Below are 13,020 nucleotides of genomic sequence, written 5' to 3' on the forward strand. Positions count from 1 at the left end.
TTTGAATGTCTACTATTCCTAACCTTTTTTTCTTTACCATGCAGTAGTTACAATGTGTGATTAACACTGAGTTACTTAAGACGCTATTTTCAATCTACAATGTTATTTTAGAAATCTCAAGCTCTAACTGGAATGAATACCCTTTTCCTCAACCCGAGATCAGTGATGGGCAACCTCAGAAAAACTTATTAGAGTTTTTGGGATTAACTGAGTTTTTGTATGATGCCGTTAGAAGTAACACTGGTTGCCAAATATATGTTCATTCTAATTTTGTATCCCTTAATCTTATAAAGAAATGACTACTTAACTAGAGTTAAGGTAAAGTTGTACAATAAAAAATATTATACAAGTTTTGCTGCCCCCTTTTAGCGTCTCTACCCTTTTTATGTCTCTCATAACAAACTATACTGACTATACGGAAGTTAGCTGCAACTTCATATAGCTGGATTGTTACATTTTGTTTTACAAAGTTATTATTATTATTATTAGGAAAGCAATGTTTAAGTCAAGCCTGATGTTGCCTTGCATTTAAAAGAATGATCCCAGTCACTTCCACACAGTGAGGCATACAGCTTATTAATTTAACACTGGCATCAGATCGGTACTCACTATCCAATAACCAAACCAAAATAAGCAAAATCCAGGTTATCTGGAAAACAAAAATCCAGGTATCGGAATCGGGACTGCAGAAGTCGGATCGGTGCATCCCTACTTTCAATGACTGTAATCATCAGTAACTGATTATTTTGACAAAAGGCTGTATAATTACTCATCTTTTTTTTTTACAATATGGTAGTAAACGATTTTGTAAACCTCGCCCTGCCTGTCCCTAATGCTATTAACGACTGCTATATTATTCTACTACATAAGGTTTCCCATGCTTATCAGTCACTTTTTAAACAGGAGTACATTGCTGAGGCAGATATTCAGTTAAAATAAAAAATGAAATAGTTAAATGTGTTAGACTTGTATCCCAAATCATGTACTGTATGTTGAATTATTGATCGTGATAAACTTGGAGTAGCTACTAAAAAGGGGAAATTATGTTATATTGTACTATGGCCAGTGCTTTTTGACAATAGAGTCAGTATTAACAAGCATTGGTTAATTGTCTCCCAAAGCTGGATACTGAGCCACACTGGCTCGGAATTAGTGACTGACTCAAAGAGCATTTGAGTTGATATTTTACAACGTAGCTACATGAGTTATATTTTAGTGTGGATTTTTCCTTTAAACGTCACACCATAAGACAAGCTAAAACTTTCACTGTGGCGTAGAGGGTGAGAAAGAACTCAAGTGCTGTTGTCGTTGCTGTGATTGTTAGCAATGGATGTCGTTAGCTAATAGCTATACCAAAGCCCTCTACCGACTCTGGCTATAGCTACTCCAGGGCTGACACAGGCTGTGGATAGATCTGGAAATGACTAGCTAACATTAGCTAATAGCTAACTTAGCTACATTAGCGTCGGTCGCCATGGTGACTGGGAAGTGCAGCGTCAGGATGAGCAACGTAAACAGCAGGACAGTAACCCGTCGTGCAACAGACAATAACATACTGTCTGTGTTGCATTTAGAATTTAAAGTATATTTACATTATATATACAGTAACGCTGTGTATGTGTAAGTTGTGTCTGTGATGGTCTCACCTTTCCACACGCACCGTCTCCAATCACTACAATTTTAAGCTGCCTGTCCTGGCTGTCCTCCTCCGAGTCAGACATGACGCTGAAATGTGCTCCGACTGTACCAGCGTGGAAAACGGAAAACACTAGAAAAATAGTCACAGGTTGTGTGAAATTAGCTAGTTATCAGGTTAATCACAGATGGATTAAACGAGTGTTGAGTGGGCAAACAGACGCCATTTTGACTGTACTAACATAACACTGCTGCTCTGCTCGGAATGATCCACTCACACACACTGCTACCTCGACATACACTGGTTTTCGGTTAAAACGGGAGGAAAAAGCTATCGGAAAAACAAGCCGGAATCCACATTCAGTTTGTAAATATTTTCAGTATCTCTACGAAGCCCTTTGCCTCCATAGGAAAAGATCAAAACCGGAAACCCAATTACTGGCGGCGTGGTTGCGTCCTGTGTGTGACGCGTTGCCGTTGCCGTGGTAACAAAGGTCAAAGTGTGAGTATAAAAACATTAGAAGCACAACAACAATCTGCCTAGATTGGTTTAAAATACTTTTAAGTACATCTTTGAGGTACTTTACTTGATAATTTACATGTTCTTCTACTTTATATTTCCACAGCTGTAGATACTTTGAATATTCTGAGTTTACACACAACACATATGATCAGCAGCTTATTAAATATGATGCATTGCTATACAATAAACTGACAAACAGTATATCAAGCAATTAAAAGCTCCACCTCGACCACACAACATTTAATGCTTAGACGTCCATGCATTAAGATCTAATAATATAGGCTAGCCTATATGTAGGCTATCAATTGAATATATATGCTGCTTTTAATCACACCACTGTCACTTTACTAGGCATATATCAGTTTGTCTACAAATGCTTTTGTGTAGTCTCTATTTTTATTCTGTTCTTATATTAGTTTATGTAGGCTTATTTATTTATGTCTTTGTACTGCTGCAAAGACCAAATTTCCCCGCTGGGGATCAATAAAGGTTTATCTTATTTTAAATAAGTATAATAATGTAATGTATTTTTATAGTGCTATATATGTTTATAATGGTATTGATACTTTTACTTGAAAAAATGATCTGAATACTTCCACTATATAGCGTCAGCCTATGTTGTATTTAAAATAGCATTATTATGCCTAATGAATCTTTCTCTCTCACACACACACACACACACACACACACACACACGTGCACTATAGGTCATGTCAAACTAAATCAAAAGTCTTCTGATTATGATGATTATGATTTAAGTTCACCTGAATGAAAACAGATCTAAAGTCTGATGAGGGCCAACAATGATGTTTTTTTTACTTAAATCATTATAGACTGCAGTGTTACTCAACTTTTCAAAGGTTAACATTATTCATGAGGCGTCCTAATCATACATAGACAGATATATTTCATTTTCCCACTGCTAAATTCAGAACTGAGCAGTCCTCTAGTTCACCACAGTTTAGAAAAATATCTTACCAGCTGTGTACTGCGTAATGTAAGATGGATAGATGTTACACTGATGTATTTACCAAATGAAGTATGACTATTATTGGCAAATTTAACTGCCAAAACAGAATTTTGTTAAACAATTATTTTGTGACAGTTCTGTATTTGTAAATTATTTCCAATTAGTTTAAGGCTCATTAATTATAAACATAAACAAAATGTAGTTAAAGAATCTTGATTCAAGGTTGAATACGTTTCTGCATGACCTTATGCCAAACAGATTTTTATTCTTAATTTTTTTTTAACATGGTGCATGTATTTAGGTAGGCTATTTTTCAGTTTGGAGTCCAGACGATTAAACATAGCCCACTTTGCACCAAAATGTACCCTTTAAAAATAGACACCATAACTATTCAGTAAAGTAGGAATTAAAAATAAACCATTGTGTCAAGGGCGTTGAACTCTAAACATGAATCTGTCAAAGAAGAGGAGTAGGACACAAAAAGGATTTTGTGCAATAATTTTACCATTAAAAGCTCTTATCTATAACCTGTGGAAATGGATCCAAAGGTATTTCCAAGAATATCTCGCTGTATAAAACTTTTTCTCAACTGTGTGAGCTTTAGCTGAAGTGATGTCGCCCAAAAGTTGTTTACTGAATGATCACACAAAATAAATTAAGTGTTCTTGTTGTTGTTTTTTACCCTTTTCCCTTCAAATTCCACTCTGTCATGCAATTATGTTAGGTAGTGTGTTTAGTATGTTGTTTCTAATTCACGTTTTCATGTTATATGCAGGCTTTTGTAATATTTTTGTAAAATGTGAGCTTCAGTGTTGTACAACCCAAAGGTTACCACGGTCCTCGTCTTTCACACTTGCTTTTCACTGCAGAGGGAAGGATGTCGCTGCAACATGAGGGATGGAGAGGAATTTGCACCTGGGCCACTTTGAAGCAGGTGGCAGTGACTGTCAGGTCAGTGTACTCCAACACGCTCATGAGGGTGTGATTGGCAGCAACCCCAACCGGACAGAAAGCTTTGGAGGGAAATTAAGCCTAGCCTAATTGTTTTTAAAAGAGGTTGTAGGCTGAAACGATCAAGGCCAAAGGCGAAGAGAGAAGCATCGGTTTGAAAAAGTCTTTAAATTAGACCTAATTCTTTTCATTTCTCTGGTTTTGCGTGACCTTATCGCCTAGATGGAGATAGTAAGCTATTTTGGTCTCTTCAGGAGCAAAGAATTAGAAAGCCAAATGAAACAAGAATCAATACACAGGAGTGAAAGAAGAGATGGACCTTTTATCCTGTCATAATTAACTGTTATTACAGTATATAGGCTATTAGGCTCGATTGTTCCACGAAAACGCACAGAAACTGAGACCATACAAAATTCATCAATATTTATAGAAAATGACTTTAAAAAAAGTCCAATGCCGTTGAACTGAGATTTCCATTAGGTTACGGGTTTTTCAGTTGCCTTGAAATATTGATGAATACCATTTATGCACATCAAGACCATAAGGTAGCGCACTATTCAACATGTACAAAGATATTTGTACATTGTGGTGCAAAATAAACAATAATGAAAACACATGGAAACTGACCCGTGGGCACGAATTTAAACACATTTTACATATCGGTCTGTTTCTATTTTACTTTAAATGTTTGGTTTGATGGTTCATTACACACAAAAAGGTTATTAAGCATTCAGAGGTTACGATCTGAAGCTGCAGGGGAGAAATATTATGTTTTGCTACTAAAATAAATGATGTTAAAGTAAATGAACCCGTTATTAATTTGTTCAATAAGAACAGACCTCGTGGTGTGATCGTGTCACTTGTTTCTTGAATGTTCATTTCTTGTAGTGTGAATCTTGAAATAGGCTACCTCAAAAAAAAAAAGAGAGAAATATTAACAACAGCAAATTCAGAAATATGTAGAATAGCTTTGTAGTCTCTGAAAATCAACTTTACACAGCCTTTTTGAGGAAATAGGATTGAACGTTTTGTGTAATTTGGTGGTAACCCGTTAAAGGAGACATCAGGGCATTTTACAATTCTGTTAACTTTCCCAACTTTCTGTCGCGTCGCCACAAAAAGAAGAAGACGCAAATACATGCCAGTATGTGAGAAGAAGGATTCCGACAGGCAGTGGCTGTTGTATAACGTGTCAAGTGTTTAATGCCAATTTCCTCTGATCGATATTAACTGTGGAGACTCTGCAAAATAATTACTGCTCAGTAAAGAGCACGCGGCTGAAGTTCTTACGGGAGCATAAATCAGTTTAGGCCAGAAAAGAAAGCTCGTGACTGTAATTTCAACAGAAATTAAATAACAAAGAAATCATATGTAGATGTGTCTTGGCGATGAAAGAAATGCCTGTTGGGTAAAAATAAATCACAATTTTAACCGTAATTCCAGTTTCTTTTTTGAAATCACTATTTAGCCTTATAGTCGAAACGACTAAAATATATTAAAAAAAATAATCGAGAAATAGTTAGGCTACTTTTTGTTGAATAGCCTATTATGGACAAAATTGGTTGTTCGTAAACTTCCTAAACGAGCGTGTTGATTTTGGTGTAGGCTAATAGGGTGCAAATTAAACCTACATGCCTGTTGTAGTTTCCCCTTAAAATAGATTTGAATTTTTCAGGAAAGAAAATCCAGTCAACATATGGTTTACAGTTACAAATGCATTATGCTATTTCTCCCATGTAGGCTACACGTAAAATGGGGGATAACGGGGAGACGCTGTGATGGGGTAAATGCACACCGATGGGGGTGTTTGCATCGCAGGTTGAAAGGAAACACAGCCACTATACGTCCCTATATTAGGCTATATCAGATCTCTCCACATGCAGGTAAGAAAGGAAGTTATGTGGGACGGCCCACTCCTAAGTAGCCCTCTCTGTCCTTCAAGCCTCAGAGCAGCCAATGAGCAGCATCATATTGCTGCTGGAGATGGCATTATAGGCTATACCTATATCAAGGACATCAGATTTTATATAGGCGCCGTTCGTGACGACTTTTGAAGATGAGGCACTGAACAGCCAAAAAAACCTGCATATGCCCGGGTGTTGGTTGGTGCGTTCATTGCGCAGTGCTTTTAGGGCTAAAATACAGATGTTCCCAGTTATGTCCACCATTGTGTCCGCAGAGCAGCTCGGTGCTCTTGCCGCTGGTCACTGGAAGTTACCAAACGTAATTTTGCAATGACAGTAACCTGTCTTATGCTGCTTTCATTGTCCATGTTTAATCTTATAGAAGTGACAACTTGGCTGTGCTGTAAAAATTGTGATTTCTTGGACATCTGTCTTCTTTATTTAGGCCTACCCTCACCTTAATGCCTTTATATTACTGATAGGCTACAGCATCCCATAGACGGTGTTAAGTGTCTGTAGGGGATGTGGCCAAAGATGGATGGCTGATTTACGGCAGCTCCCTGCTGACCCCGACTTAACATCCAGGCTGTTAGTGGAGACAGAATAACAGGGTACTCCCGTAATAATTCATTCCCAGTATTTAAAGCATAGACTATTTTAATGTTAGGATAAAATATGCTTTTTGCGATCTGCTAACTCTTCCTTCTTTGACTTAACTTTAGGCGCAGTGACATGGGCCTCCTTAACCCCGGAATACTCCTCTCCTTGTGTTGACATGCAGTCCTATAGGTATAGCTGACAGTTTGCCCTGTCCGGGAATCACACAGCTATTCATCATTGTTTGACAGGTGTGTTTGAGAAGAAAGACATAGTGGCCTAGATGACACCAATAAGGTCTGAGTGTATAGCACGAACATCATGAGGAAGTTTAGGTATTTAGGGGGAAACAGCTACAGTTTCGATAATAATAACAACAACAACAACCCTATTTTACCGCGAAAATGCGCAAAATAAAGCTGGTGCCTATAAAAGAAATGGATGAATAAACGCGTTTCTATTTATTGCATATTTGGCATGTGCTCCCAAAACACAAAAAGCTGTCCTAAACCAGCCTGTTAATGAAACTATGACAATTAATGAAGTATTTATAAGCCGTTTCAGTCTTATATGTAGGCCAATTATTAATTTATTTAAACCTTGAGATGACTGTGTAAAACATTGTTTGTATCCGTTTCTACAAGAAAGCGAGGCTTGTAAAAACACAGGTTGTAGTAGTTATAATTTTAAGCACTATAGGCTAATAGTTAATGTGCTTTTGTATTTCTTCCTTAGTCACTGAGTTGACAAATTAAAGATAATTTGTAAACCAGTGCATCTGTAAATAACTTATATTCGTATAAGCCTATTGGTAAAATATTACAGAAAAACGTCTCCGTCCCAATATTATGCTACACTTTGTAGCCTAAAACCTTAAAATGAAATAGCATCCAAATGAAAGTGATGCCTGATATGTTTTAATGTTTTTTCGATCTAAACAATCATTTAACACACATAACACATGTACATTTCAATTAGAAGCTGGTCTGTTTTAAAGTCTGCTTCCTGCCACGAGATCCCTTTCAGGCCAATAACACAAGTGACCGCCTCCTCTCAGTCTGACACTGTACATGCCCACACTATAATGCATTTTACATTAAAGTAATGTAACGGATATAGCTTAAAAAAAAAAAAGTGCTGAAATCTTACCTTTACAAACACAGCAAGAAACAAAAACACAACCTGTAATAAAGACAGTTGTATGAAAAGTCAATGGAATATGCCTATTTCCAATCACTGCAGAGGTAGGAAGGCGCATGTAAAATATAAACCAACATAAGGTGATATTTTCAGTCTATTTAGGCCGCCTGCTCCCCAAAGTGGGGTCCGGGGGGCGTCAGAGGTCCTTGAGGGGCTCCGAGTTATTATTATGTAATTACTGTGTCACTCCTTTAGAGGTTAACATACTGACATTTAATAAGGAGGTCCAGTCTCCCCGCTCACCTACAGTTCAGACAGTTATGATTTAATAGCCTATAAACCATTAGAAATGTCTTCTTTAACGGGGTTCCTCGGGACAGACTCTTAATAAATGAAAGGAGGTGTAGTTTTTAAGTATTTGAGGATGTGAAAAAAAAAAAACGGTTTGGGCACCCCTGGTCTGGCCTGAGCAACACGATGAGCAGATTAACAGTCCCCTCAGGTCTCATCCTCTTGTCAGAAAACAAGTATAGTTAGTTTGATTTCCTGGGAGCAGAATAATCAAACAAAAATGAATAAATACAGTCGCCGAGTTCTCACTGATTCCCCGCACATGCGGAGAGTGTCCATGCAGGGAGGCAGTAGGCGTAGGGGTAATAGTAGGACGGCTGCAGGGAGAGCAGCGGGGGCCTCAGGATCTCTCCCGGGCTGTACTGTCTCTGGTCGTCCCGCACCAAAACTTTCACCGCCACCTTCTTGGCTGCCGGGGTCGACGCCATCAGGTCGGCAGCCATTTGGCGGCGCTTTGTCTTATACCGGCGGTTCTGGAACCAGATCTTGACCTGAGTCTCTGTGAGCTTCAGGGAGGCCGCCAGGTCCGCCCGCTCCGGCCCGGACAGGTACCTCTGGTGGTTGAAGCGACGCTCCAGCTCGAAAACCTGCGCATGAGAGAAGGCGGCCCTGGAGCGCTTTTTCCGCTGTTTGGGCTGGGCCAGGCTCTTCTCGTCCAGGGTGCTGGAGTCTGGGAGAGGGAGACACGCAGATGCAACATTATTATGTTATTTTTTTTAATGCAGCTGGAATCACACATGCTGATTTCAAGTGAGATCGGTGCGTGTTTTGGATGTGACTGATTCAAACAAAAAGGGACAAATCAAATTGAATCATAGTGTGCACATACAGCAGGGCTTTCAGTTTTCTAGCAAGTTGTTCGAAATGAACTTCCATGACTTCATCTAATGTCACTGGATGCCTAAAGTAGAAAATGTCTGATAAGAGTTTTCATCCAGGCATAACAGCATGTGAAATCAACCGCATGTGCAGATGTTTATTTAGTATTATGTTGGAGTTTGTTTCCTTAAAATATGATTCAATTAACCGCATGAGTCTGGTAGTTTTGAACTTTTATACAAACTTAAATCGAGCCATTGCAGAATAAATTACCTGAAAGCTCTGATGACTCCAAAGAATACATAACAATTAGTGCTATAGTGACAGATCGACTATATAAGACAGGGTATCCATTAATAGTCATTCGTAAAACTATAGACAATTGGTGCGTAAAAGTTGCGGCATGCGGAGCGATTTTGCAAATAGACCTGATATCCTACAATAACACAACCAGAGCTCGTTATTATTCTGCGAAACTGTAACAGGGTCAAACTGCACTGTTAAAAGAGTACTCAACTCCATGCACTGTAAACGTATCTGTTCGAATCTAGTCCGAACTTTCATTAAGTCTTTAATAATTAAGTTTTATTAAAACCAGAGAGCCACACTTTATTTTTGTTTTGTGTACAATCGCATGTTAGTCTTTCAGCCCTACTCACCTGCATTATTGGGCTCACTGTCACTCTTTGCGTTTTCCGCAGCTGCAGACTCGTGGTCCGTCTCCTCCTGCAAACTTTCCTCCAGCACATCCGACGCAGGGTCTCCGTCTTTCTCTGACTTGCACACGCCTGGAGTCTTGCTGTCGTTGTCATCGCTGAGTCCCGAGTCTGAGTCGTAGCTTTTCTGGTCCGTCGGCTCACAAGCTTCCCCATCATCTCTCCGAGACCCGCCGTTCATCTCCCCAAATATTTTCCAGCACGCCGTTTTGGAGAAGCACATGTCCAAATCTGGCAAGTGTCTGCTGTCGTCCTTTTTGTTCAGGATGGCTTGGATTGAGAAAGGCATCAGCGAGTTACCACGAACGGCCATTTTCAAAAAAGAGAAATTTGCTCGGTTCTTGAAGTTGATTAACCGGCCAGGGTAGAAGAGTAAATGTCAGTTCATCCGCATTTTAGGCTACTCCCTCAGTGGAGCACTGCTATCGCTTAACTTACTTCCTCCAGTGTTGGTTCCTGGTCGCATCCCTGCTGGAGAAGCCGTGGAAAGTTTCTGCTACATCCGCAGGCACGATGCTGCTCCTCCGCATAGCTCTGCCATCAGCTCGGGCTCGCTTCAGTCTCTGGCCCTTTTCACCCAATTTTTTTTTACCATCCACCCTTACCTGTGACTGACAGGCACTCCTCGTGGCCTCCTATTGGCCCGGAGAGGAGGAAAGACGTTTCACGATTGGGCACTGTAAACTACGTCATGCTGCTTTCAACCGGGTGGGAAAAAGTTAAAGAAATGTTATCGAAGTTTTTTCACAGGAGGCTGAACTGGCATGCAGGTTGCAACCACACAAACTATTTCATCTGAAAGTTCTTCCAAAACAGGAGAGCAGACTGTTTCTCTGCATGGCTTGTTGTTACTTAATTGTTGATTTATGATTAATTTGGTTAAAGGGCATAATGGTCTGTGCTGTTAATGTTCAAAGTTGATGCCGTCAGAAAAAGAAAGTCCCGTGCGTAAAAGTCTGAGAGGCAAGAAAACCGATTTTACCAGCAACACAAGCCGAAAATAAAATTTTCCGTGCATCACTTGAATGCAGCATCAGGACAATAAATTCGTAGGATATGACATCTTTTTTTTTTTTTTTCCTTCAACTTAACCTTAACCCTTCATCATCCAAACAGTTCTGCTGGGAGTCCGGCGCGTAACGCGTAATGTAACGGTTTTTATTTGGTAACATTTTGGACTGAACAACGTGTGTCAGATTGTTACCGATATACTATATCTACATTTCATTAAATCTTTTAAGTCATCGAAGTGCTCACTTTGGTCCCTTCCTTGGCAGCCTGCATCATGGATCGCCATGACCAGGTAGGCCTCAGCTTGTTTATATTGTCTAAATATGAGTTTAAAAAACAAGTAACTTGACTGACTGTTGACTTATAATGTAAAACGGTTTCATTAGACGAGGAAAAATAGCTGATATGCCTAATAGGTTATATATTCGTTTTTAGCACCAGTCAGCCTGTGCAACATCCCATTAACACTGATTTATTTTTCTGAAAAAAAAAAAAAAAGAAACAGTCTGAACCAGCTGAAAAGACCTATTTCTACTATTAGAATAGTTGACTTCATATAAAAGAAGTCGATTTGTATATAATAAATCACTTTTAGATTTCCTTGTTTGTAGCATAAAAGGACAGCGTGTTTGTTTCTTTTACATATTGACCCTCTGTTTATATACCTCTAAACGTCATAATGGCGAACATGAGGATTATTAAGCATTTGCTTTTATTAAATATGAAGTGTGGAACTCAGCTTTGTCTCGGGGGTTTTAGTGGACACTCATCTGTCGCTGCAGATCCGGATCGTGACCTCTGTCGTTTTTCACGTCGCCAGTCTACAGAGCAGATCTCACGGCTTTTCTGTTTTTTTTTTCATTCAACCATTTAAAATTCTAATGTTTTTTTAAGATTATATTTTGGTAAATTACATAAGCTAAAAGAAGGTTTTACTCGTCTTACCGCGCAGGGGAGATATTTTATTAAGCTGATATAAGGCCGCTATTATTTAATAACAGTTGATTTCTTAGACTATTAGAAAAGGGTGTGAATACTTTGAGGCATTCATACCTTCATGTTGTATCCGGAAGGCTAATAATTGTTTTCTTATAATGAAGTGTTTCTGTGGTATTGTTCCATTCCATCTGCTTTAGCAGTCTTCATTAATTTAACCAGCTTTAATAAATAACCCTGAACTCTTAAGACTGGTAATTATTTAATGTATGAAATATATGAAGTGAAATGAATCAGGCTGTTGGTCTATAATAAATAATATGAATTAAAGTAGCCATCGATGCGAGTGTTTAATAAAATAAGGCATTCAGTAATAAATTAACACCATTTAAATATAATAACTACGACATAGGCCTAATGATAATAATAAGAACAATACTAATAATAATCGTATTACTGCTAAACTGTTCGCTACTTGGTTTAAAAAAAAAAATCAAAAACCAAAAAAACCTCCGTCAGTGCAGGAGATGGACGATGACGCTGTCAGCAGATCAGCTGCTGAACACAGTGCAACAGATTTTGATGGTGTTGTTTTCATTTGCATCCGTCTTTTGAGTCTATATTCTGTTAACCGTCTGCGACTAAGCGCGTAACAGCTGGTTTTGAGAGACTAACGACTCACTGACTTTAAACTTAAAATGTATTTATTTTTTTGAATCTCTGAAGCTTTGTCATTACTCCTAATTCCCTGAGGCCTAATTCATGGGGCGTTTACTAATACAAGTCTTAGTCTATGAAAAGGCGCATTAAATCATCGTGTGTTTTAAATATTGACCGGTAAAATAAATGAATATTTTCTCTCCTCGCACTTGATTTGGGATATTTAGCCTACGCACTAGTCGTGGTGTATAAACCATTGAGCTCATTGAGATCTTTGTTGTCCTCAGAATTATGACAATAATAAAGAAAGAAAAAAATAAATAATTGGCTACAGGTCTTGTCATAATATTAATCTAACTTCAGTGTTGCTGTCACCTTGGGTAAACCCGTTGCATGCATATATTATACCATCTAGTGGCCACTGAAAATACCTCTTCATCTTGACTTTTTGACATCTTGTACCTTTAGGGTCAAAACACACTGAAGTTCAGTCTGTGCATTAGAGCCTGCACTATTAATATTATTATTATAAATTAAGACATTGTTGAAATCATTTACTGCTGCAAAGACAGATGCTTCTTTTTTTAAACTTCTGCAAACCACCTAAACACTCTAACTCGGTTGAACGGTCTTGCTCTGTGGAAATGAACTGAATGAAATGATGTGGCATTGTCTCGGGGCTGGATGTGACCTCGGGGATGAAAGTCTGGATCACCACAAGCAATGAAAACACAACTGGGAAAAAGCACAAACCACTGACACCGTCTGGATATTTTCACACACCCTGCCCTTTAGAAACTATACTCA

General features: G+C 38.7%; 2 protein-coding genes and 1 long non-coding RNA gene across 6 annotated transcripts in view; 1 reads left to right on the top strand and 2 right to left on the bottom strand.

Annotated features, from left to right (window-relative positions):
• rab28 (RAB28, member RAS oncogene family) overlaps nt 1-2,087 on the bottom strand; it is a 30,308-nt gene extending 28,221 nt beyond the window's left edge. For 3 of the 4 annotated variants that reach the window (XM_039813236.1, XM_039813237.1, XM_039813235.1), the window contains exon 1: nt 1,647-1,871. In XM_039813236.1, the coding sequence (XP_039669170.1) occupies nt 1,647-1,721 (75 nt within the window). In that variant the 5' untranslated portion in view covers nt 1,722-1,871. The other variant, XM_039813234.1, reaches the window with a different exon arrangement.
• Nucleotides 1-13,020, top strand: part of LOC120566668 — a 31,581-nt gene that overhangs the window by 9,796 nt on the left and 8,765 nt on the right. Inside the window, exon 2 of the long non-coding RNA XR_005640444.1 lies at nt 3,998-4,079. This is a non-coding gene — a long non-coding RNA (uncharacterized LOC120566668). The remainder of the gene's footprint in view (nt 1-3,997; nt 4,080-13,020) is intronic.
• nkx3-2 (NK3 homeobox 2) lies at nt 7,362-10,650 on the bottom strand. The gene is made up of 2 exons (XM_039813233.1): nt 9,550-10,650; nt 7,362-8,741 (listed from the first exon to the last, which is right to left on the bottom strand). The coding sequence occupies exons 1-2, from the start codon at nt 9,917-9,919 to the stop codon at nt 8,317-8,319; spliced, it is 795 nt and encodes a 264-aa protein (XP_039669167.1). The 5' UTR covers nt 9,920-10,650; the 3' UTR covers nt 7,362-8,316.

This window comes from Perca fluviatilis, chromosome 10 (assembly GCF_010015445.1).
Source record: "Perca fluviatilis chromosome 10, GENO_Pfluv_1.0, whole genome shotgun sequence".
NCBI lineage: Eukaryota > Metazoa > Chordata > Actinopteri > Perciformes > Percidae > Perca > Perca fluviatilis.